The sequence below is a fragment of the Lissotriton helveticus genome, chromosome 2_1, assembly GCF_964261635.1.
Source record: "Lissotriton helveticus chromosome 2_1, aLisHel1.1, whole genome shotgun sequence".
NCBI lineage: Eukaryota > Metazoa > Chordata > Amphibia > Caudata > Salamandridae > Lissotriton > Lissotriton helveticus.
In genome coordinates, this window is record NC_136059.1 from 166,849,888 (window position 1) to 166,874,840 (window position 24,953).

Sequence of the window (24,953 nt, forward strand, 5' to 3'; positions counted from 1 at the left end):
CAGGTAGAGTATTCACTCCCTCGGGAGTTTCTTTTACGATTTCTAAACGTACGAAGACTCATACGAAATGTATTGCTTATCCTGCTTTTCCTCATCATAGTAAATTGTGTGTAGTTCAATGTCTTAAAGTATATGAGGATTGTACTAGAGAGTTTAGGACTGGCTTTGGTCAATTGTTGATTTCCTTGCAGAGACCTTTCCGCCCAGTCGCCTGTGCGACTCTGGCCAGGTGGGTTACCTGGTTGCTGGACCTTGCTGGTATTGACACCTCTAAATTTGGGGCTCATTCTGTGAGGGGGGCTATGGCCTCTAAGTCATTTGGAGCCGGTTCTCGGCTTCAGGATATTATGACTGCGGCAGATTGGTCATCTGAATCCACTTTCAAGACGTTTTATCATAAGCCTATTGTGGATGTAGCCTCTGTGGTGGTGGAGAAACTTTAAACTAGCATAATCTGAGCCTCCGTGGACTGACATAGAATGAAAAATTGTCTAGCAGACGCGACAAAGAATTTTCAATTCTATTAAGGACACGGAGGCGAGGATTATCCCACCCGGGCTTGCAGAACTGTGATTTCATGCATTATTGGATTATTCTGTGCTGTATTGTGCCCACCCAAATGTTTATGATGGCTTGCTTGTATTTCCAGTTTGGGGAATAGCCATTACGACATATATTCTTGTTTCAGGTGATCAACAGAAGCAGACTTGAGACGACCAGCCTATGATCTGGGACTGTTTGCAGTTGTGCAGTTGGTGACTTCCTCGACGTTGGATGCGGTGGTTGCAACGTTGGCCTCCGGTCTCGTTGGACGGATGATGTATTCGCAAAGAAAGAGGAGGTCGTATTGTGTACATGGACAATTATACATTGGACTGGATAGTGATTGGTGCAGACTGTTGGAGGGGGTTGTCCTTCCGGGGTCATGCCAGTTTAAAGTTTTTATTGGCTGCTGTTTATGTCAGTAAAGTAAAGAGAAGCATAATCCTCGCCTCCGTGTCCTTAATAGAATTGAAAATTCTTTGTCGCGTCTGCTAGACAATTTTTCATTTCTCTTTATGTTGAAGCCAATCAGATCACGTGTTTTGAGCTTGCGGTACCACAGTACTTAGCAGTAGTACTGCTTTGCTAGATATCTATAAATTCTGAAGCTTAAATTGTTAAAAAATACTGATAGGATTTACACCAAATTACAAAAACCACCCTTTTTTTATAAAGATGATCTAGCTTTCCACCAAATTTAGAGTAATTCTGTTCAGCTGTTTTGCTGTATCACTGTTCAGAATTTCAATTGCATATTGCATTGGGAAAACCCATTTTGGGATGCTCCTTTTTCACAGTCCCCATTTGATGAATTACCCTGAAACTTTCCGGTAAAAGTTGAGGTGAATGAACCTTTTTTTGTGAAACGTTTTGTGACGATTCGACAAACAGTGCCAAAGTTATTAGCAGACCAAAAAAATCAATTTCCTATGAAGACGAGGTTCTAATCAATGTTGATCGGCACTCTGCAACAACTTGAAGAGGACAACCTTCTTTGTGTCTACAGTGTGTGTGTTGTGTGTGTGCTTGCACGTGTTTGTGTGCTGACCGCTCTCTGATGCATGCAGGACCGGACTGGGAACCAAAACCGGCCCTGGCAAAGTGCTCGTCCGGCCCCTCCCACCCCTGCAACACTGCAAAAACGGCCCTGTAACAAAAACGGCCCCCAGGGGCGCAAAACCGGCCTCCACCCTTGCGGCGCACCGGGGGATTGCCCAGTGCCCGCAACGGCCAGTCCGGGCCTGGATGCATGTATGTGTTTCAATAGGCTGTAGCTCAACAAAAAAAAGTGAAAATCTTGTTCTCCTTAAGAAAATCCGCCACAAAACTCTTCGGTTAGGGTTCTTGTGTCTGTGGGTGGGTCTAGTCCAGGTTTTATTCTTTGCATTCTGACCGTTTTAGTTCTTTGAGGAATAACTTGTTCATTACCATACACTGATGGGGGAACACGAGCTCTGCTGCCACATGGAATATGAGTTTCGGCCTTTATGACTGGCCACTCTTTCAGTCCCTCTATCATTGGTCAAAAATCTGGGCGTGGCATTTGATTCACTATTTACAATAATGAAGCAGACAAAGGATATCATTCAGTCTTTGTTATTTCCAATTGAAATCTTAACTGAATTTATATATCTCACTATATAGTAATATTCATCCCCTATGTCTCATTATGACTGCACTATTGTTATGAAGTCCATGTGGGCTGACCCAAAGCCACACTGGCCAGAACGATGAATGCCGGCTTCATGTCCACTTTATCTATAGAAGTGGAGAACAGAGTACAGTGTCAGAGTGCTGTGTTGCTGGCTTCTCCTGGAGATACTTGCACTGAGTGATAGAATACTTCAGTGTCCATGCCCGTCACTCCTAGTTATCCTCTTTGCAATGATCAGCTGTAGATGGCATTATGATGCTGTCATCCTACCCATTCCATCCTTGGCCTCTTTCTTATAGTCATATTCAAGTAGGACAAACATTGTGCATTCAGACTTAGCCGTTCTTTCTACGAATCATTATCTGTTGCATTAGTCCAACATAAGCGACCAGGGCCACCTTACACAATTCCCATAGCTGCTAAAGCTCCCAAGTCCATGTGTGATGTACTGCTCCAGAAAATGATTTTTTTCCTTTGAATTCTGGGAATTGTAGTCCAGTTTTACAGTGGTATAAACAAGACTGCAAGTTCTAGAATTCAAAGAAGAAACCTGTGCTGGAGCAGCACATCAAGCACGGACCTGAGAAACGTGGTAGGGCTGGATTTATCAATTCCACAATTCCATGCATAGCAGTCAAGAGGCCACTTGTCATGTCTGTCAACTCCTGTGAGTTTTGGCTTTTCACAGAGGTCTTAAGTTCCCAAAGTCAATATGAGGGTAGGTTACCTAGTCCAGTTTACTTCTAAGCCTTGCATTCCCGTACTTGTCGCTCAGATTTTATAAATAGGACTATAAGTCCCAGGTTGCAACGCAAAAATCTAGACTGGATGTGCCACACACACAAACACATGGATCTGAGATGTTCAGGTCTGTAATATGATAGATTTAAAATCCCGGACTGGCTGAAAAAAAAAAATCACACAAGCTACAAAATCACTTGGGAGCTGGGATTCTACAATGAAAACCACGGAGATACCACGAGCATAGTTAGTAAAGTCTGTGCCCCTTAGATCAGAGTACTCAAGGGGTTAATATTATATCATACTTGAGTAATTTAACATTTTTCATCAATGAATGACAGGTGGCAGCAGCTTATGAGTATCTTTTTCCTCTGCATAATGTTTATTCAAAGCCAGGTAACCTGAACGCCAAAAATGTCTTCATTATGTCAATTACTCTGTTGATAATGCCACTGGCAAGCACTTTAACTACACAAATAAAGACAGATGCAACTCATTCGTCATTGTTTGTCGGGGTCAGAGGTGCGAGCCCAGCCAATCACTCAGCTCACGACAACAAACGTAAACAGGAGGCGTCCAATAGCAACACGGACTCGTACCAAGACATCCGGGGGCACGTCCTGGAGGTTGGAAAGCCTCCTAAACGACATCTACTAGACAGGTTCAGACACAGCTAGCACAAACCGGGTGATAATTCACCTTGAAATGGGCGCACGGCGGATATCACATGTCCATGTCTACACAGGTATCATTTTTCAGTCCAAAGCTTTGAGATACTGGTAAGGTAGTACTAGTTCGCTTTAATTTTACCCCTTTGAGAAACAAAAGCCCAGTGTTTAAACAAGGTATACATACTTTGAGGCCTGATTAGTGAAACTCTGACCTCCCTGGTAGCAATGGGTATTTGTGCCTGCTTTTTCCACGGCAGCTGCACTCCCGTATTATATACAGGTGGAACTTCTGTAATATTCATTACACGAACGCACATTTTGCTCCTGTGAAATGTCAAAGGGGTGTTCCATGCAAATGTGGAAGCAGATAAGGGGTGTGACTGATGGTGCCAGACCTCTTATGATCTCAGCGGGCCCGGGGGCTCAGTCAAAAGCAATTGTGTGCTCAGCGGCAAATGGGCCCTTGGAAAGCAAACTAACTGCACCATCTAGGAAGCGATGTAAAGTTAGTGCAGCCGTGCCAATTTTCCTAGGTCCATGGATGACTAATTGCTCAAGTGCAGGTTTTTTCTCTGAATTCTGGGACTTGTAGTCTTGTTAAGTTCTTATAAAACAGAACTACAAGTTCAAGAGTTAACCCCTTGGCTGCGGCGTTAATTCCACCGCAGAGCGGGGAGCGAGGGGGGAAGCGCGGCGCTGCCATGTTCGTGACGGAACCATGATGACAACGCCATCATGAGCCACGGGCGAGCTGTGCTCATGACGGCGTGGTTCCGTCACGACTCTGCACACTCACTAATTCACCCACACAGGTGGGGAATCAGTGCTGCATGGGCAGAGCGGCCGCAGAATGACAGAACCACGCAGTCATGAGCACACGCTGCCCGTGGCTCATGACGGCGTGGTTCCATCATGAGCGAGGAAGGAGTTAAAAAAAACCTGGACTGAAGCAGGTCATCACACATGGACCTAGGTTGACCAACCGTCCGTAAAGTTCACGGACGGCCTGTTATTTTGGTGTCTAGTCCGTTGTCCGTTATAAATCTTTTTACAAACGCCTTTTGCCTGTAATTCTGGGGTTTGCAGGAATCTGCGATGAACCCTGTGACAAACATGGCTGCCATGACCCCTTTGAGAAGCCTCAGGGGTTTCACAGCAGTCACTGTTGGGGGCCATCTTGCATTTCTTTCAAGTGAAGAGGCTTCCACAGCTCCTCCCAGACTTGTCAATTAGCCCCATCGTCATTCTGTCTTTGCCTATTCTCTCATACAGAATGACATTGGGCCATGCTGCAGTTACAGAACGTGGTGTGTCTGTGCCTGCATCGGCCTAGGGCACCATGGCAGGAATGCATAAGCTTCCGGAGGCACACAGCCCATGAACTTTACAAAGGAGTGCATACAATATAACTAGCCCGTATTTCAAATTAAGAAAAAAAACAGAATTTAAAAAGCCCTCTTTTAACCTACTTTGTAGTTTAAGAGAAAGGAACTATTTTAGGCAAATATGAACAGTGGCTGTGACTTTGTGCCATCGCTCACACTGAAGGGCACAATGATGAAGTGGGTTTAACTATAGCCCCTTGCTGTATGCTGAGGTGGGCTGAAGCAAAGTTTAAATGTAACAATTTATAATTTAACAGGCCAATGAATGATGCTGGTTCACCAAAGGCCCCTTTATGTATTTATACTACTGTGCAACTTCCTCTGATGTGTCTGTAAAACGTACCTTTTTTTCAGCAAGGTTTTGTCCTGAATTTCAACCATGTGTCCTGAATTTTGGCCCTTTGTCCTGAATTTGCACCCATGTCATTTGGTCAACCTACATGGACCTGGGAAGCTTGGCAGCTATGTTAGTGTTCTCCCTAATCCGAGTTTCGGGAAATGGCAGAAGATGTCTCATGGTCCCGTTAGGTGCTTGACTGGGGAGAGTGCAGCGCAGCAGGTATACCCACCGTCCAACAGGTATGTGCCCAGGGCACCATCAAGCCATTTGAGGTGTTGAGGGAGGAGTTTGTGCTTCTCCAAGACTAGTGCTGGTGTTACCTGCAGTTGCGACACTGCCTGGAACGCACGCTAGACCGGCGACACTGGGCCCTCCTGTTCTCGCTGGTTGTGTCATACCTGAAGGCTTACGGTCTCTTCTGAGGGGTGATGTCCACCTTCTAGGGCCTCCTGTCCTGTCATCTTTATTCGACGCTCTTGCTGGACAGTCTGCATACTAAATGGCAGGCCCACCTCCAGGTGTTAATACGAACTCGAGGACTGGGCTGAACACCTGAAGGCCCTGAGTGGCAGAGCAAGAGAAGCCCGGCTGAAGTTCTCCCTCTTCAAGTCGCTTCACTACTGGCACTGGACTCTGGCGAAACTGCGGTCAGCGCGGTTGACGTCCACTCTGACTCTTGGCACTATGCCTAAACACAGTATGACCTGTTACATGTCCTCTGTGATTGTTCCACTATTTGCCCCTTCTGGGAGGCAATTGGCTCCATGCTTGGTGAGGTGCGCCAATCTCCCTATAGCTGTTTCACCCTGACCTCTTTCTTAATGTCTACGCGGGCTTCCGAACCTCTCAAGATCTGAGCACCAGTTGCTCCACATGGCGCAGACAACAGCTGAAAGCTGAAACTTCTGAGACTGGCATTCCCTTTATCCAGAAAAATTGGAGAGTGCACTCAGCAGTTCTATTTAAACGTTCACCATGGTCAACGGTGTAGAAGGTGTGCAATCTTGGTACGCACTCCATCCGTGCGTGCCGAGTGTAGGTTTTACCAAAGGGAACTTCGTCAGGTTCCTCAACAAGATGCACAGTCAGCAATATTTACAAGTTTTTAATTATAATATTATGTTTGCATACCAATTGTATTCCATGTTTAACCCAATAGTTTTTCTTCATTTTCACTTTTTTTTCTATTTCATTCATTTTTTCATCAATATTTTTACTGGTGCCTCATAGGGCTTTCTAGTAGCAGCACTAGAGAGTTCAATATCCTTCATGACGCGTCCTCCTTACATGATACCCAATGGGGTGGCATGTAAGAGTCTTGTGTATTTTACATTCCCAGATTTAGTGTGTGTTTTATCGGGTTAAGTTGTGTAGTAGGAGGCTACACAGGTGTTAACATGCAGACTTTTTACATCTAATATTGAAGTTATATTTGTGAGTGTTAGGAATGTGGGATTCTGGGTAATGTAGTTTGTGGTTTTGTTAGGCACTTCATAATCATTGTGATTAACAAGGGATGAGGGTATTGAGTATGGAAGATTTAAGTAGATTGTTATGGTTAATAGACCGCACTGATGGGTGTTTTTTACCATTTTACATTGTAGTTACCCCTGAGGAAGGGAATGATCCCGAAATGCATTCGGTATTATGTTAGGAGGAAGCGTCATGAAGGATTTTGAACTCTCTAGTGCTGCTACTCGAAAGCCCTATGAGTCACCAGTTAAAATATTGAAGAAAAAATGAATGAAATAGAAAAAATGAGAAAATGAAGAAAAATATTGGATTAAACATGAATTCTAGTGGAATGCAAACATAATAAGATGATTAAAAAACCTTGTACATATTGCTGGCTCTGCATCTTGTTGAGGATCCTGAAAAAGTTAGTTTTGGTGAAACATTCTTTCCCCCCCAAGCAGATGAATGGCTCATGGCCATATATCAGACGGCCTCATATGAACTAATCATTTACTACCTGCAGGATAACCCGAGACCTTCGTCTGCACCTGGACACCTTTCCTTAAAGGGGTTGGCGGCTGAGTGGGCTGACTGCCGGTGCTGCTAGAATGGAGGAAACCCTGGCATTCCTGTAGGGACTGCCTGGGTTCTGGTGCTGTGCTTTGGGTCTCTACTTTTTTACCCCGACCGGGGCCTCGCTCGAGGTCCCACAACCCCACCAGCATCAACATCTAACTCTACATTCACCCACACATTCTCTATATTCTCAGTGTACTCCTCCGCCTGCTCCCTCCTGACGGTCTGATCCTGCACTACCTTCCCAGAGCTCCGATCCGCTCGTCTCCTTCTCCCTCTCCCTCCCCTGCAGGGAAAATACCTTTCACACACATCAAACCTAATCTCTACTGGAGATCACAACCAAGTCCCTTCAGTCCTCATGTTTTTGCAACTCTCCTCATCATTAAACATTGTTGACCATCCTACTCTACTCTCGAGATACCTTGCATAGCTTGTGTAGTTCACAACTTGTTCACCTGGTGCCTTTCTAGTCATTCTTAATTAAGTGGGACTCAAAGAGATCAACAGGTAACCACTTTGAGGTAGTGTCCCCCATGGCCCTATTTCTTTCTCAATTTACTCCACCTCTGTTGGCGACATCATCTCTTCATTTAGCTTCTCATCTTTCCTCTTTGCTGATGATAGCCAAGCCGTCATCTCCTTCCCAAGATTTCCACATCTGCAGTCATGCATCTCAGACTCCATTATGGCATCTGACCTTGGATTGCACTAATGTAACTCATGTAAAATTCCTCCAAAACTAAGGTGTTGTATTTCCATCCTCTGTTTCTCCTTTCCCACTTACAAACTATATCCACTTTCCTCCAGACTCCTTGAATTTTTTGAATTATGTCAGAAGCATTGGGGTTCTCTGCAGCCCTTGAAAATGTAACCTTCATTACTACACACAACATTGAACACAATCAAATCTCTCATCCCTGCTCTAGAACTATAGACATTCCCATTTACATCAAACACCAAAAGGTAATAGGAGGAGTGCTTTCAGTTTGTCTAACCACTATCAGTCGCTCGGGCAGCATCCCAACCCATCATTCTTTTACTCACTATGCCACCTATGTTTGAACTCAGCCACATGCAAATTGGTCATGACCCTGTTCCTCATGGGAACAGTCCACCCCAAACTGCCAGACAAGGTCCTTCTGGAACACAAGCAATCCAGGACCAGTCTTGCCCTAATTAGGGCTCATCAGCCAGGTATAGTTGGTTAAATTATCACAGTGAGCACTGGCCCACGTCTGGGCATACCCTTGCCACTTAGGGCGGTACATCAAACTCACAAAAGATAATGGGAGCAATCCTTGCAATTTGTCTGACCACTGGCAATCGCTCAGGGTAGCCTTCCAATTCATTGTCTTTTTGCTCTCTACGTCACCCCAGTTTAACCCCAGGCATATGCAAATCAGCCTTAACCCTTCTCCTCATGGGAACAGTCAAGCCCGAACTGCCTGGCCTGGTCCTTCCAGAACACAAGCAACCCAGGACCAGTTTTGCCCATATTAGGGCTCATCAGCCAGGTACACCTGCACCACTAGAAATGGTGGAGAAGTGTGGCTCACTGGTTAGAGGAGGCAGACCTGTAAGCAGAGGTCAGCCCGGGACCAGGGTTCAATTCCCGGCTCGGTGGGGTCTTGAGTCCTAAAATGTCCATGGACTCGACAATTCTCGCTCCGGTGCCTACTCGATTCATGGGTTCACACTCTGCGACTCTGGGCAATAGCTTGCTTAATCTCCACAACGGCCCCTCGCGGTGGGATGCCTGGCTTTCACCTTGCGGATACCCTGCCGGGGTTATCTCACAGGGGAATACTAGGACGGGTTCCCTAAGCAAGCGCTTAGAAACCGCTCGGTGATTTGCGCTATATAAATTCCTGTACATTTACATTTACATTAACATTTAGAAATAGTGCAAAGCGTTGCCACTCAAACTCTGTTCAATTTACCCAAGAACAACCCTTCCTCAGCATACCACCACCAGGCCAGCTGGTTCCCTGCCAAGAGGAGGACTATGCACAAAGCACTAACAAATTCATCCAATTTTGCACGTGATTTGACCCCTACAAATCTTTTCAACACCTTTTCAGCTAACAAGCCCCACTACGAACCAAAGCACAAACAATCTCAGCTTTCTAGTCATAGGAGAGTCCCCATGTGCTTTCTTCAAGTTCTGTCATTCCACCTCCTTGCCCCACTGACACAGGAACACTCCACCTCCTGATATTCATACCACCCATCCCCTCTAGGAGTCGGATAGCACTGAAAAACCACCATCTGATACTAGAAAGACAACAATGGCATATAACCCAATAATGGGGACCTTACATTGCTGGACTAGTATAGTGCCCTAAATATATATTTGTCAACACCAGTCATATTCAGAGAGTGACGCAATTAAAACAAATCTAAACTGTTATGTATTAACTACCTTACATTACTTATTGGTATGCAAACCTTTATGTTGAAATGTTATCATTATTGAATTATAATAATTTAAACTATTGTCACTCATATCCCAATGCTCCATGTATATTTAATGTGGATATCCTGCAAACATCTGGATTGTAATTGCCGGTGGGTTGGCAGTCCCTTTCTCAATGCAAAAGAACTGCTCTTGGGTGTCAAGCAATTGTTTAATTAATGACTTATACCTCGAATAAATATAAACAATGCTAATGTTATAAAACATTTATTTAAATGCAATGCATACAAAAGAGGGATTATATTCATTCACTGTTCTGTGCTATTACAAACAAAAGATTGACAAAGATTAATATACAAGCTTCCAAGTTGGATCTGCTCATTTTTCTTAATCCTATATAGCATTCCATTCTACTTCTACACAATTACCAATTTCTGTTCTCCAAACAGAATGCTATTTGCCCTGCCCAGCAGGGTATTTGGACATTAGCACATTCAGTCCTGTAAGGAAAGCATGCTAGTATCAGTTAGACTTTGTAACTATCAAACCAAAGGGGAAACATCCTTTACAACGCGGTGTTTACACCGTGTGACCTTCACGACACAGCCATTACAACGCAAGTCATTACTACGACTTGCGCTGGATGGCGCTCTTGCTTAAGGAATAGTTTGATTTTCTATTCCAACACCTTCCCTACTGTTACGTGGGCTGGAGTTGGAATAGAAAATGAAATTAATCCTCAATCCAGCGCCCTACAACGCAAGTCGTTGTAACGACTTTCATTGTGAAAACCGCGTTGTAAAGTACAGCGATCAAAATGATTGCATTGTACTGACGTCCATCCAAACGAAAGGCATGGTAGCCCGAATACCCAAAAGAGTGTCCTAGCGCCGACCAACAGAAGAGGAGAGACCTTCAGAAACAACAGAACAATGATGAAGGGAAGAGATGAGCTTTCAAGGAGGCTTTACAAAAAGCTATAATAGTATGTTGCCTTTAAAATATCAGGGGGAGCAATTTTAATTGTTTGGGACCTTTCTACTCCTCTTGGGTTCATGATCCGCTTTGCATTTGTTAAGGCCAAAAAGATCTACAGCATTCACAAAAAAAAAATGTTGTTGTTCCCAGGGTGTGTGGGTCCTCGTGTTGATTTGTGAACATCCCTAGGGAGACACCACATTTAGAAGACTATCCTAAGAGTACATGGCAAGAACATTTTCCATGAAAAATATGTTACATCAGTGAAAAGTGATTAATATTGTTCGTTCTCGGGAAGTGCGTTTCCTCTTGTTTAAGAACCTCTACGACAACTTGGCACGTGTTGCAAGGACCTGGCAGCGACCAATCCTTAAATTGTCAACACATGTCCTTAGTACAATCAGCTGAAAACGCCAGAGAGGAAGCATCTCAGCCGCAGGGATTCAGCAAGCGTGATTAATTTAGACTCTAAAACACAGGATGTCCACCTCACAGGAGAGTCCACCAGGCTTCGGACAATAGTACCCAAGCCGCTCCATCCTGTAGAAGAAATAATGAGATTATGTTAACACCTATAAGAAAGCATACAGGAACTGTCACACTTGGCCATCATATATCAAGGGCAAGTGGTACTTTTTTATAATATGATTATGCATTGTTTTGAAACTTTATATACTTGTATTGATGTTACCTGCAACCTTATGGATGGTTTCAATAGGATCCTAATTGTAAAGATGCTTTTCACAAACTTAATTGGGCAATTGGGAGATGGTGCATGTGGGTAATGCAAAAGGACTGTTGAGCAATGTTTGTCTTTGGAAGTACAAAAGGGCTGTTAGGACATGGTGTATATGGGAAGTGCAAAAGGGCGGCTGGAGATGGTCTTTTTTTGAGAAACCCAAACGAGCTATTGTGGGATTATGCTTCTGGTAACCGCAAAAGAGCTGTTGAGAGATTGTCCTTGTGGGAAGTGCAAAAGGGCTGTTGAATATGGTGTATATTGGAAAAGCAAAATAAGTGTTGAGATATAGACCTTTTGGGAAGAGCAAAAGGTCTGTTGGAAGATGGTGTGAGTGGGAAATGCAAAAGGGTTGTTGGGGAATACGGGAGATGGTGCAGTTAGGAAGCACAAAAGGCCTTTAGGATGGTGCATATGGACATGCAGAGAAGTCTAATGATACAAGACAAGGAGCAAAAACAAGTCCCAAAACAATATCCCTTCTGGATTTCAGCTGTTCTTGATAACAAGGTTAAATTCCCTCCATTATCACTTCCTTAAAGTAATGTTGAAGGAGATGTGTAGACCAGGCAGTTCAGGGCCACTTCAATGACATTGTCCATCGTATTTGTTTTAGGAGACATGGGAAGAATGCAAAGCAGGAAACATCTTCAAAACACTCTAACAGGGGTATAAAGAGATCTCCTGTGAATGCTACGTGGACATTGCTGCAACCTGGCCCATCTCAGGGAATAACTCAAGTGTCCGATGAAATGCAATGCCATAACTGCCCCATGGCATGCTCCTCCATTGGAACCAGCGTCAGACCCGACAATAATGAACCTCCATATGCAGTCAGTGCAGAGAAGGTGAGCCCTGCTTTACATTCCAAACCTCGATATTAAGGGCACGATTCACGAAGGTAACTTACGTGCAGTAAAATTAGGAGTGTGGAATCTCCACACTAGGGGGGCCATTAGGATGGCGGGCGGACTTTGCACGCCCGCCATCCTCACTGTACTTGGGACCCACCAGCCATAAGGGCGGGTGTCCCGTGGGGGGTATTAGAATGCGCCCGCCACAGTGGCGGGCGCATCCTGCATTTTTAACATTGTGGCGGGCGGTGCACCCAGCACCACTTGCCACAATGCTAAAAATGCATGTATGCATTTGCATACACAAAGCGGCAGGCACCGCGCGGTGCCTGACGCTTTCTTTATGCAAATGCTGGGGGGTATGCACCCCCCACTTCTCCTTCACTCCAGGGGCCCGCAGTGGGCCCCCGAAGTGAAGACCGCTTGCCTTTCCGAAAGGCATATGTTGCAGCCCATACTGGTTCTGGAAGGGTTCTCATTCTGGTTAGGATGGCGGGCGGGCGGATTGCCCTGCCAGGCCGGCGGTGGCTACCACCAGCTTGGCGGGGGCAATCCACCCGCCACCCTAATGGGCCTCTAGGGGTGGAAACTCCACACTGTGCACTTCAGAAAGTGTGCAGTGCAGAGACTCCTCAGTGAGTGCGGAACCTCTGCAGCGAGTGAATCGAGTGCATAGGCTGAGTCGGAGTTGAAACAATAGTCGGGCTGCACAGGGTCGGGAGTGTCAATCGCCACACTGATGAAAAAAACAGTGTTTTAGTGTGATGTGCTTCAGCCACAGCACACAAGGTGAGACAGCAGTGTCTTGCTAAATATTTGTACTTAAGTAACTCTCTCCATTACACATTTATAAATGATGACAGACACCCCAGTATAAGCCGTACAAAAAGTGTCATTTAAAAAAAATTACATGTTATCAGTGGCAGCTGCTACTTGTTGGCGTTGGCGCAGTGGGGTGGGTGCCCGGGAAGTTGGGTAAATGAAAAACAATTTTTTTTAAGCCACTTAATTGCAGGCTGTCTGCTGCCTCTCGGTCCTCTTTGGCTCTTCAGTCGACTCCAGGAGCAGGAACCAGGAACCACACAGGCTCCCAGACTCCCCTACCCAATCACAACTCTGCATTGCAGTAGTGTTGTGATTAGTATGAGCGCCGTGGTTCGGCGTTCAGAGAGGGACTGTGAGGCTGCGATTGCTCTCCACCCAGGCTGTGCAATACAGCTACGGCCAAACCGTCAAGTGCACTTAAGAGAGGGCACACCACTCCTCCCCCTGTCCCCTGCCCCTAACCAGATGAGCCACATCGGAAAATTAGAATAATAATAACATTGCGGTATTATCATTTTATTTTTCCTTTTTGAACTGCTCACAGAGCAGTGGGGCAACGCACCTCCACCTTGGCTGAGGAGCCGCCGCTTCATCCTATAACATGATATTCGACTTGCCCATTGTTTGCACCTTGTTTTATTTGCTAGAATTTCACACAAAGCCATATCGAGCTATTTTCGTAGATCTAACTTTGCCTAAGAATCCTAGGGGTGTGTGCACTGTTACTGATGTGTGAAATGCATTATGAGTCATTTAGGGCTACGTGATGTAAGACCATTGGGCATTATGCTTGTATCAACGCTCGGGTGAGAAGGTTCATGCAAACGCTTAGTACATCTTTGCCTCAGATTCCTTTCAGGAATTAACCCCTTTGCCGCGGGGCTAATTCCCCTGCGGCGCGGAGGGGAGGGGGGCTGCACGCGGCGCCGCTGTGATCGTGACAAGCTCAGCTCGTCATGCAGCACAGTGGAGCTGTGCTCATGATGAACTGAGCTCGTCATGACTCCGCCCACTTAATGGAACACCCCGTAAAGGAGGGGTATTATCCCCGCGTGGGCGTTCCACGGCTGTTATGACGAGCTCAGCTCGTCATGAGCACAGCTCCACTGTGCCTCAGCGCCGAAGGTGTTAATGGGGTTGGCGGTTGCACATGGTAGTTTTGTGCACTGCAAGGAGAGGGCAATAGAAATGATATGTCAAGAGTCTTGTTATAGCAACGAGTGAATGGATGAGTTGTCGAAAATTGTATCTTTTGCAAGTGTCAATCACTTTTTATGTGGTGTTCTGGTAAGGAAGTGGTTGAAGCCATGGGCAGTTAATACAGCCTTTATATTGTTGTGAACCTTCTTTAGTTTACTTTCCAGGAATAAGAACAGAACAAACCAGTGATGATTTTAAATTGCAAACTAAAGAGGACCTTCTTTTTGTGTGTTAAGTCACTCAGTAGAGACAGCCCCCAACCTCGGGGGGCAGTAGATGTGGGTGCAGTCTGCCACTTCGGTGCAGAAGAAGTTAGTAGGTGTTGCTACTGCAAGATCAATTTACACAGTTTTAAAGACAAAAACGCTGTCATGAAGTGCTTCTTGACACATCCACACCTAAGTGCTATGTCACTTCAGGAAATTACAGCACAACTGAAAATTCTCATGCACTCAATCAACTGAGGCCCTTTTAGACCCCCACACTTCTCCAACCATGCCTGCAAGCCTCAGTTTGTTGCAACCAATCCCAGACGAGACACGCATGCCCAGCCTGCAACAAATCAGAGAAGGTTACATTGTCAATGAAGACGTCTCCATTAACAATACCAAGCTTTAAAACCAGGACCAGAAATAAGGCTGGATTAACTGTTACTAAGGATGTAAAATGTCACAGAGCTTAATTAACTACAAGAAGTTGAAAACCTTTAATAACTCTCTGGTTAGGCAGATTACCGAATCCTGGTCCTTTTCAACTATCGTGCCGAATTTTAAGAAAGGGAATTGTAATTCACCAGGGTGCTACCATCTCATCCCTTCAATTGACAGCTCTTTAAAAAGTCAATGGGACGGTCATCTACAACCTGCTTAAGTCCTGGGCAAATGGCAATAACATCTTATGCCTCTATCAATTTGGTTTCGGCAAGGTCCTGGGCACCGTTAAACAGTACTTGAATCTGTATATGATAATTGGCAAATACACCATGGCCAAGCGCTGTCCACTATACGTGGCTTTCATGGACCTGTCAACTGCCTTTGACTGTGTCAACAGGATCAAACATTGCCTGATTGTGCCAGATCTGGGGGTGACGTTGGAGCGAATTCACTTTCTTTATTCCCTTTATGAGAATCTGGTTGGCAGGGTTTGGTTTGGCAAAACTGGGGGAATATCCCGCTTGTCTGGGGAGAGGGTGCCCCCGGGGTGCACTTGTGGGGGGGAGGTGGGGAGGGCAGGGGTGTATTCTGACCCCACTGCCCTTAGTGATCATATTAACAACTTGTGTTCTACTTTGGTCATACTTACTAGCATAATCCCTAAAATTAAGACCACTTTCATTCCTGCGTTACTCTACACAGACGATGCAGTTCTAATGGCACGGACCCCGGGAGCCCTTTGTCGACTTGTAAACAAATTACAACATGTTGCACATAATGGCCTGTGGACCAGGTAAGATATCCCTAGCTAGGATAAAGGTGAAGGGAATTCCTCTGGGTGGTATAAATTACCTCAACAATTTAAGTGTTACTTTTAGCAGCACAGGGACTTGGCATCCCCAGTTCAGAAGTGCACGCCTAGAGTTGAGTAGAGCAGCTGACCCAGTTTTACATTTATCCTTGCGGGATGGATGGTGAACCATCTCCCCAAATCTTAACATCTATAACGCTCACTGTGTCTGTGCTGCTGGGATCTGGGGTTTTGGCAATACTGATGCCTTGCAGTCCGAAGAAACCAGTGTTTGTAGGCGGATCATGCACTTGCCGCCCTCGAGCTCGAATTGTATCCTGCACACAGAACTTGACCTGGCCAAGTTGGATCCACTTTTTAACCACGAGGCAACTGTAAACAGGGAAATTATCATGCATTGCCTGAATTTAGATAAAGGTCTTGACATTTCGTGAATAGCAAATATATTAAAATGTATGATGTCCTGAATGTATCAACTCTGTGTGACTCACCGGATACAGTTAAGGAATCGGTGAATGAAAAGGCCAATTTGCTGTTTTTAGATCCCTGCCACTCCCAGAGATTTGCAAGTGAAATGAACGAATAGACTGTCAGCCTGTATCTTGATTTTCATGAATTTGAAACTAATGTTCTGTATCTCACTTTACTTTATGTCACGGTGGGAAAGGTCTCTCCTTTTTGGTCTCAGGGCTGGCACTGTGAGAGGGCTGTTGAGTTTCCCAGGGTTAGGCACACAGGTGCCGCTTTCAAGAACAGTTTGCCCCTGTGATGATTCTTCAGAGCAAACCCTGATGCATTTTATGTTTTTGTTGTACCTTTTTTAGATAATACTTTAAAGCTGTTTTAAAACCGTTTTAAAACATATTGAGGTTTTAGTGAAAGGATGCACTGTTTCACCTCCTTCTGTTAAATACTTACAAAGTGTGTCATGGGGTTTGCGCCTTTTTGAAGGCTTCTGGTAGATGGAGGTTTATGAGATCCATAGAGGGGCAACAGCTTGTACTATCTCGTTTTGGAGTATGTATTGGCTGCCAGATTTGTATTTGCAGATTGGGGGAGGGGGCTGCTGCTATTTCATATATTTATTTGTTTATTTGTTTGCATTTTTGTTCCTAGGCTTTTCTTCTATAGATGTTTACCTTTTTTTGTTTCTTTAATAGCTATGCATTTGCCGAAAAAGTTTGCAACGTGCGACAAATAATAACAGGGGAAATCTTCAGACAAATGTAAATTTTGCACGGGAAAAGCCTTGCAAACACCTTGTTTAATAGAGTTCTGCCACTGAAAGCTTTCAGCGAGAAATAGAGGGAAAACTTCACAAAGAGCAATGTTTGTCAACTCGCAACATGTGAGCATGTTTTGAGGTTAATGTAGACTACTTTGTTCATGGATGAATATTTATCTTAAATCGTTTACAACTTTGTTGCTTCTTGCATGTAATGTTTTTGTGTACATCAGCAGGAAGCTAGCTGGAAAACTAAAGTAAATATAAATCCATACATTTTCATCACAATCTGGGTGTCTCCTATCAATCGGAAGACCTTCCCAGACTCCTCTCCAAGTCTTACCACGAGACATCTTCTTTCTCACACGGATGGTGCTTGCTTGCCCTTGGGTTTCTTGGGCTTGTTGGGCTTGTTGTTCTTCTTCCCACCTGGCTTCTTTGGCGTCCCACCAGGCTTTTTCTTATTGTCCAGTTGCTTCTTGCGTTTCTGGACCCAGGGCAATTCAGGGGGTGCACACAGCTTCTTGTCAGCCTTTGTGATGAACCTGAGTGGAGGCAAAACAATGCAGAATACTTAAGAACTGTAGTTGTACTAGTGGAGCAAAAGTGAATTCGGAAAAGTTGGTATTTTCTCTTGCTTAATTGTACTAATTAAAGCATTTCTTAAAAAAATGACCAAGTAAATAGATACATACAGAGCTCTCTGTATCCTGAGGTACAGTACAATACAATACAATATTTTATTTGATTCAGACCTCTACTGAGATCAACAAATACATACACATGAACTCATCCTTATTAAAATATAATCACAAAACTTAAAAATCATTATAAATATAGAACAATGGAAATTCTTTAAAATCCACCTGTGCAACATTCTATTGAATAAAATGTTACGGTTATGTGCTCTACTTTGAAACAATTAAAAAAACTTTTAAAGAAGTTATGACAAACTAATTCATTGGCTGGAGAGTTACACAGCATGATTAAGTCATGAGCTAGAGTTGCTTTATGCTTTAATTGGATAGGTTTTATAAATCGTCGTCAAGCCTCTACCATTCTCGGGTTTGGACAAATTAGTAAAATTGTAAATAGGGCGCATGGATTTTAAAATCTATGCCTTCAGCGAACGCTTTATACTGCTTTAGCTGAATGCAATATTCTTTGTCATTTTCGTAAATGACCAAGTAGAAACTGAGCTAACATTGGCAAAGCCAATAGGACTGGTTTTAATAAGCTAATGCATGTAAATACAGGTTTTCTTAATCACTTCCCAGGATAGTCGCAAGCAGAAGGCAGCAGGGGAAACCTTTGGTGTCCCACCCCTTTTAACATCTGTATACATAATACTTTGTGAATCAGTTAATGCAGTACAACTGCCAGGTGGTGCCAAATATTGTGTTTTCCCTTTTCCCAGCATATAAATGCCCTTAATTAGACATGCCTTTCTATTACTGTACATATTCAACTGTTCTTTATAGAGGCATAGCCCTGTAGCCCTTTAGGAATATTTATTTTCCCTTACATTAATAATTGTTGAAAAAATTGGGAAAGGACCCAGGGACATTAAAATATTTCAGAGAAAACTGTGGGGCATGTGATGAATGTCTGCAGGCAAACTTTGGCTTAAGAGTCCTGTCTTCAAGCCCTGTAGTGGACAGCAGGCCACTTTATAGGCATACATAGCCTTTTCTTGGATGTATGACGTTACAACGCATACTTTTACAACGCCTACCTTTACCACGCAATTTTTACAACGCAGTATCCATTACAACGAAGTACCATTACAACGCATGTTTTTACATCGCAGATACCTTTACAACGCATACCATTACAACGTAAGTATTGGTAAGTATATAATATTTTTTTTAATATAATAATTTAATTTAATTTAATTTAATTTAATTTAATTTAATTTAATGTAATTTAATTTTATTTTATTTTATTTTATTTTTACCCTGTACCCCTTTACCCAAAAACCCAAACCTAGCCCTGAACCTTAAAAATACCCCTGAACCCCAAAACCCAAACCTTGCCCTGAACCCTAAAAATACCCCTTTAACCAAAAACTCAACCCTTGCCCTGAACCCTAAAAATACCCCTTTACCCAAAAACCCAAACCTTGCCCTGAACCCTAAAAATACCCCTTTACCCAAAAACCCAAACCTAGCCCTGAACCCTAAAAATACCCCTTTACCCAAAAACACAAACCTTGCCCTGAACCCTAAAAATACCCCTTTACCCAAAAACCCAAACCTAGCCCTGAACCCTTAAAATACCCCTTTACCCAAAACCCCAAATCTAGCCCTGAACCCTAAAAATACCCCTTTACCCAAAAACCCAAACCTAGCCCTGAACCCTAAAAATACCCCTTTACCCAAAAACCCAAACCTTGCCCTAAACCCTAAAAATACCCCTTTACCCAAAAACCCAAACCTAGCCCTGAACCCTAAAAATACCCCTTTACCCAAAAACCCAACCCTAGCCCTGAACCCTAAAAATACCCCTTTACCCAAAAACCCAAACCTTGCCCTGAACCCTAAAAATACCCCTTTACCCAAAAACCCAAACCTAGCCCTGAACCCTAAAAATACCCCTATACCCAAAAACCCAAACCTAGCCCTGAACCCTAAAAATACCCCTTTACCCAAAAACCCAAACCTAGCCCTGAACCCTAAAAATACCCCTTTACCCAAAAACCCAAACCTAGCCCTGAACCCTAAAAATACCCCTTTACCCAAAAACCCAAACCTAGCCCTGAACCCTAAAAATACCCATTTACCCAAAAACCCAAACCTATAATATTTTTAATAAAATTATGTACTTACCAATACTTACGTTATAATGGTATGCGTTGTAAAGGTATCTGCGTTGTAAAAACATGCGTTGTAATGGTACTTCGTTGTAATGGATCCTGCGTTGTAAAAATTGTGTGGTAAAGGTAGGTCGTTGTAAAAGTTGCGTGGTAAAGGTTGTATACCCCTTTTCTTAAAAAAAGGCCTCTGCCATCAAACACTTGATATCCTTTCCATGATCTTAAGGTGGGAGAAGCTGTCATCTGCCCTGATCTCCCTTCTGCCACAGACATGCTAGAAAAAATACTATTACTATAAGAGTAATTTCTAGGTCTCTCGTACTGGACAGCGTTTTGCTGTCTGTAGGCGTAAGCCTCTTGTCGACCATACCAAAAACTAACGGTGGGTTTAGATCCTGTCCATTGCTTATGATTGGTGGGCTTTATTGTCAGTCTATTTGCTTGCTTTGCTTGCTTCTTACTCAATGACTTGACTTCTGAATCTTGTGTTTGTACCTCCCTTGGAGCACGGCTTCCTTACCATTCTCTTGACTGGTTGACATGTATCCATTCACTGCTCACATTTAGGGCACTAGTTTGTTTTGTTTAAGGGCGGCATCAGAGTGCGAGTGTTGTCTTGTTCTCAGTCTCTCATGTGCTGCTCTGTCTGATGGCCACCCCCTCAATCTAGATGTTGCTCCTCCTCTTCAAACTAGCTCCCTGCCTTGTGTGCTACTTCTAACAGGTATAGCGGTCCCCACCCCACGCACTCTGTGTTGTTCCCTCCTCCACTACCCTGATTTTTATGTCTCGCCTACGCAGCACACATGCACTGCAAAGGAGGGTCTTTAGCATTCGCTCTGCTAATTTTCAAGCACACACTCGTGCTTGTGGTGGCATCCACATTGCGGGAGCGAGCAGGGGTACGCAACAAGCAAAGTGTGTGCTTGAAAATGAGCAGACTGCGCACGCACACACACCTCATACTCCCCCTCTAGCTCACGCACATTCCTTGTTTACTTTTTCGCTGTGCTTACTTAACATAAGAACTGATGCTTTGTCCAATACATGCCAGCAGAGTGCGCTGTTTGATAGCTGGTGGCTTCACCAGCTGCTTCAGGTTAAAAGTACAGCATTGTTCTAATTCTTCAGTGCAAACCTCAATTTTCCCAAGAGGCCTACTAGGGACAGTTGTAAATCAAACAGTCTTGTTTCTTTGTGCTTGTAACTTCCCAAAAGCGATACCAAAGGGGATGATGGACGGAACGTTTGAGCAAATCAAACACTCATCCCCAGTCAACTGATCTGGATTTAATCCATCATCAGTCTTTAGCTCACTCCATCACCCCAGTTTAGACATGGCCATATGCAAATCAGTCTGACCCTGTGCCTCATGGGAACAGTCCAGCCCGAACTGCCAAGCCATGACTTCCTTGGACCGGAAACAAGCATCCTGGGACCGGTTTCGGGTTCATAACCCTCATCAGCCAGGCTATCTTGAATCCAGTGGCAAAGTGAGCAAGGGAGCCACGTCTGGGCATACCCTGCCAACTTAGGGCGAACAAAGCGATACCAAAAGGGGATGATGGACGGAGCGTTTGAGCAAATCAAACACTCACCCCCAGTCAACTGACCGGGTTTAATCCATCATCATTCTTTAGCTCACTCCATCACCCCAGTTCAGAAATGGCCATATGCAAATCAGTAGGACCCTGTGCCTCATGGGAACAGTCCAGCCCAAACTGCCATTTCATGTCTTCCCTGGACCGGAAACAAACATCCTGGGACCAGTTTCAGGTTCATAACCCTCATCAGCCAGGCTATCTTGAATCCAGTGGCAAAGTGAGCAAGGGACCCATGTCTGGGCATACCCTGCCCACTTAGGGCGAACAAAGCGATACCAAAGGGGATGATGGATGGAGCGTTTGAGCAAATCAAACACTCACCTCCAGTGAACTGATCTGGGTTTAATCCATCATCAGTCTTTAGCTCACTCCACCACCCCAGTTCAGACATGGCCATATGCAAATCAGTCTGACCCTGTGCCTCATGGGAACAGTCCAGCCCAAACTGCCAAGCCATGTCTTCCCTGGACCGGAAACAAGCATCCTGGGACCGGTTTCGGGTTCATCAGCCGGACTATCTTTAATCCAGTGGCAAAGTGAGCAAGGGACCCACGTCTGGGCATACCCTGCCAACTTAGGGCGAACAAAGCAATACCAAAGGGGATGATGGATGGTGCGTTTGAGCAAATCAAACACTCACCCTCAGTCAACTGATCTGGGTTTAATCCATCATCATTCTTTAGCTCACTCCACCACCCCAGTTCAGACATGGCCATATACAAATCAGTCTGACCCAGTGCCTCATGGGAACAGTCCAGCCCGAACTGCCAAGCCATGACTTCCCTGGACCGGAAACAAGCATCTTTGCACCAGTTTCGGGTTCACAGCCCTCATGAGCCAGGCTACCTTGAATCCAGTGGCAAAGTGAGAAAGGGACCCACGTCTGGGCATACCCTGCCAACTTAGGGCAAAAAAAGCGATACCAAAGGGGATGATGGACGGAGCGTTTGAGCAAATCAAACACTCACCCCCAGTCAACTGATCTGGGTTTAATCCATCATCATTCTTTAGCTCACTCCACCACCAAAGATCAGACATGGCCATATGCAAATCAGTCTGACCCTGTGCCTCACAGGAACAGTCCAGCCCGAACTGCCAAGCCATGTCTTCCCTGGACCGGAAACAAGCATCCTGGAACCGGTTTCGGGTTCTTAACCCTCATCAGCCAGGCTATCTTGAATCCAGTGGCAAATTGACCCAGGGACCCACGTCAGGGCATACCCTGCCAACATAGAGCGAACAAAGCGATACCAAAAGGGTATCGCTTTGTTTAACTGATCTGGGTTTCATCCATCACCAGGCACAAAGTCAGACTGATTTGCATATGGCCATGTCTGAACTGGGGTGGTGGAGTGAGCTAAAGAATGATGATGGATTAAACCCAGATCAGTTGACTAGGGGTGAGTGTTTGATTTGCTCAAACACTCCGTCCATAATCCCCTTTGATATCGCTTTGTTTGCCCTAAGTGGGCAGGGTATGCCCAGACATGGGTCCCTTTCTCACTTTGCCAATGGATTCAAGATAGCCTGGCTGATGAGGGTTTTGAACCCGAAACCAGTCCCAGGATGCTTGTTTCTTGTCCAGCGAAGACATGGCTTGGCAGTTCGGGCTGGACTTTTCCCATGAGGCACAGGGTCAGGCTGATTTGCCTATGGCCATGTCTGAACTGGGGTGGTGGAGTGAGCTAAAGAATGGACCAGGGTTCAATTCCCGACGCGGCAGGGTCTTGGGCTTAATGTCCAAGGACTCAATAATTCTCGCCTAGGTGCCTACGCTAATCATGGGTCCCACTCTGCAACTCTGGGCAATAGCTTGCTTAATCTCCACAACGGCCCCCAAAGCGCTAGGATGCCTGGCTTCACCTTGGGGTGCCCAATAAGGGGCATCTCACAGGGAAAGCCAGGAAGGGTTCCACAGCGGTATACAGCGCCAGGATGCCTGAAAGGTGATAGTGCGCTTTACAAGTATACATACATTACATTACATTACATAATGAACCCGAAACCGGTCCCAGGATGCTGGTTTCCGGTCCAGGGAAGACCTGGCTTGGCAGTTCGGGCTGGACTGTTCCCATGAGGCACAGGGTCAGACTGATTTGCATACGGCCATGTCTGAACTGGGGTGGTGGAGTGAGCTAAAGGATGGTGATGGATTAAACCCAGATCAGTTGACAGGGGGTGAGTGTTTGATTTGATCAAACGCTCCGTCCATCATCCCCTTTGGTATCGCTTTGCCACTTCTTAAAAGCCAAACGTGTCAGATCCATAGCAAAAAAGCTTTGCACAAATAACCAATAACCCATCTGCATCAGTCTTTTGTGGTTAATGTAGCGTGGAATGGAGCAATTGGTATTTACATCTGTGGAATCAAGAAAGATAAATGGTTTCAACTCCATTTTTTCTGATAATTTAAGAAGTGGATAAAGATAACTTCTATCACTTTTCAAATGTTGTAATGTCTCACAGACTGACAGACTCTCCCTCTCTCACTGACAGACTCACTCTCACTGACTGACAGACTCTCACTCTCTCACTGACAGACTCTTTCACTGATAGACTCACTCAATCTCACTGACTAACAGACTCACTCTCACTGACTTATTGACTCACTCTCACTGACTGACAGACTCACTCTTACTCTCTCACTGACAAACTCTCTCACTGACAGACTCACTCACTCTCACTGACTGACAGACTCACTCTCACTGAATTACAGACTCACTCACTCTCACTGAATTACAGACTCCCTCTCACTCACTCTCTCACTGACAGACTCACTCACTCTTACTGACTGACAGACTCACTCTCACTGACTGAGAGACTCTCCCACTCTCTCTCACTGACTGACTGTCTCACTCTCACTGACTGACTGGCTCACTCCCCGACTGACAGACTCACTCTCACTGAATGACAGACTCTTTCACTCTCACTGACTGACAGACTCACTCTCACTCTCACTGACTGACAGACTCACTCTCACTGACTGACAGACTCACTCTCTCACTCTCACTGACAGACTCACTCTAACTGACAGACTCACTCTAACTCTCTCACTGACAGACTCTCACTGACAGACTCTCCCACTCTCTCTCACTGACTGACAGACTCTCACTGACAGACTCTCACTGACTGACTGACTCTCACTGACAGACATACTCTCACTGAAAGACATACTCTCACTGACAGACACTCTCACTGACAGACTCTCACTGACACTCTCACTGACAGACTCTCACTGACAGACTCTCCCACTCTCTCTCACTGACTGACTGACTCACTCTCACTGACAGACTGACTGACTCACTCTCACTGACTCACTCTCGCTGACAGACTCTCACTGACATACTCTCACAGACTCTCACTGACAGACTCTGGCAGACTCTCACTGACAGACTCACTCTCAGTGACAGACTCTCCCACTCTCTCTCACTGACTGACTGACTCATTCTCACTGACAGACTCTCA

At 44.9% G+C, this 24,953-nt stretch overlaps 1 protein-coding gene across 1 annotated transcript in view; it reads right to left on the minus strand.

Moving 5' to 3' along the window:
- Window positions 1-10,035: 10,035 nt before the first annotated feature.
- LOC144817834 (C-C motif chemokine 21-like) overlaps window positions 10,036-24,953 on the minus strand; it is a 41,060-nt gene continuing 26,142 nt past the window's right edge. Inside the window, exons 3-4 of the mRNA XM_078674687.1 lie at window positions 17,413-17,614; window positions 10,036-11,302 (exon numbers count right to left, since the gene is read on the minus strand). Coding sequence (XP_078530813.1) covers window positions 17,431-17,614 — 184 coding nt within the window. The 3' untranslated portion in view covers window positions 10,036-11,302; window positions 17,413-17,430. The remainder of the gene's footprint in view (window positions 11,303-17,412; window positions 17,615-24,953) is intronic.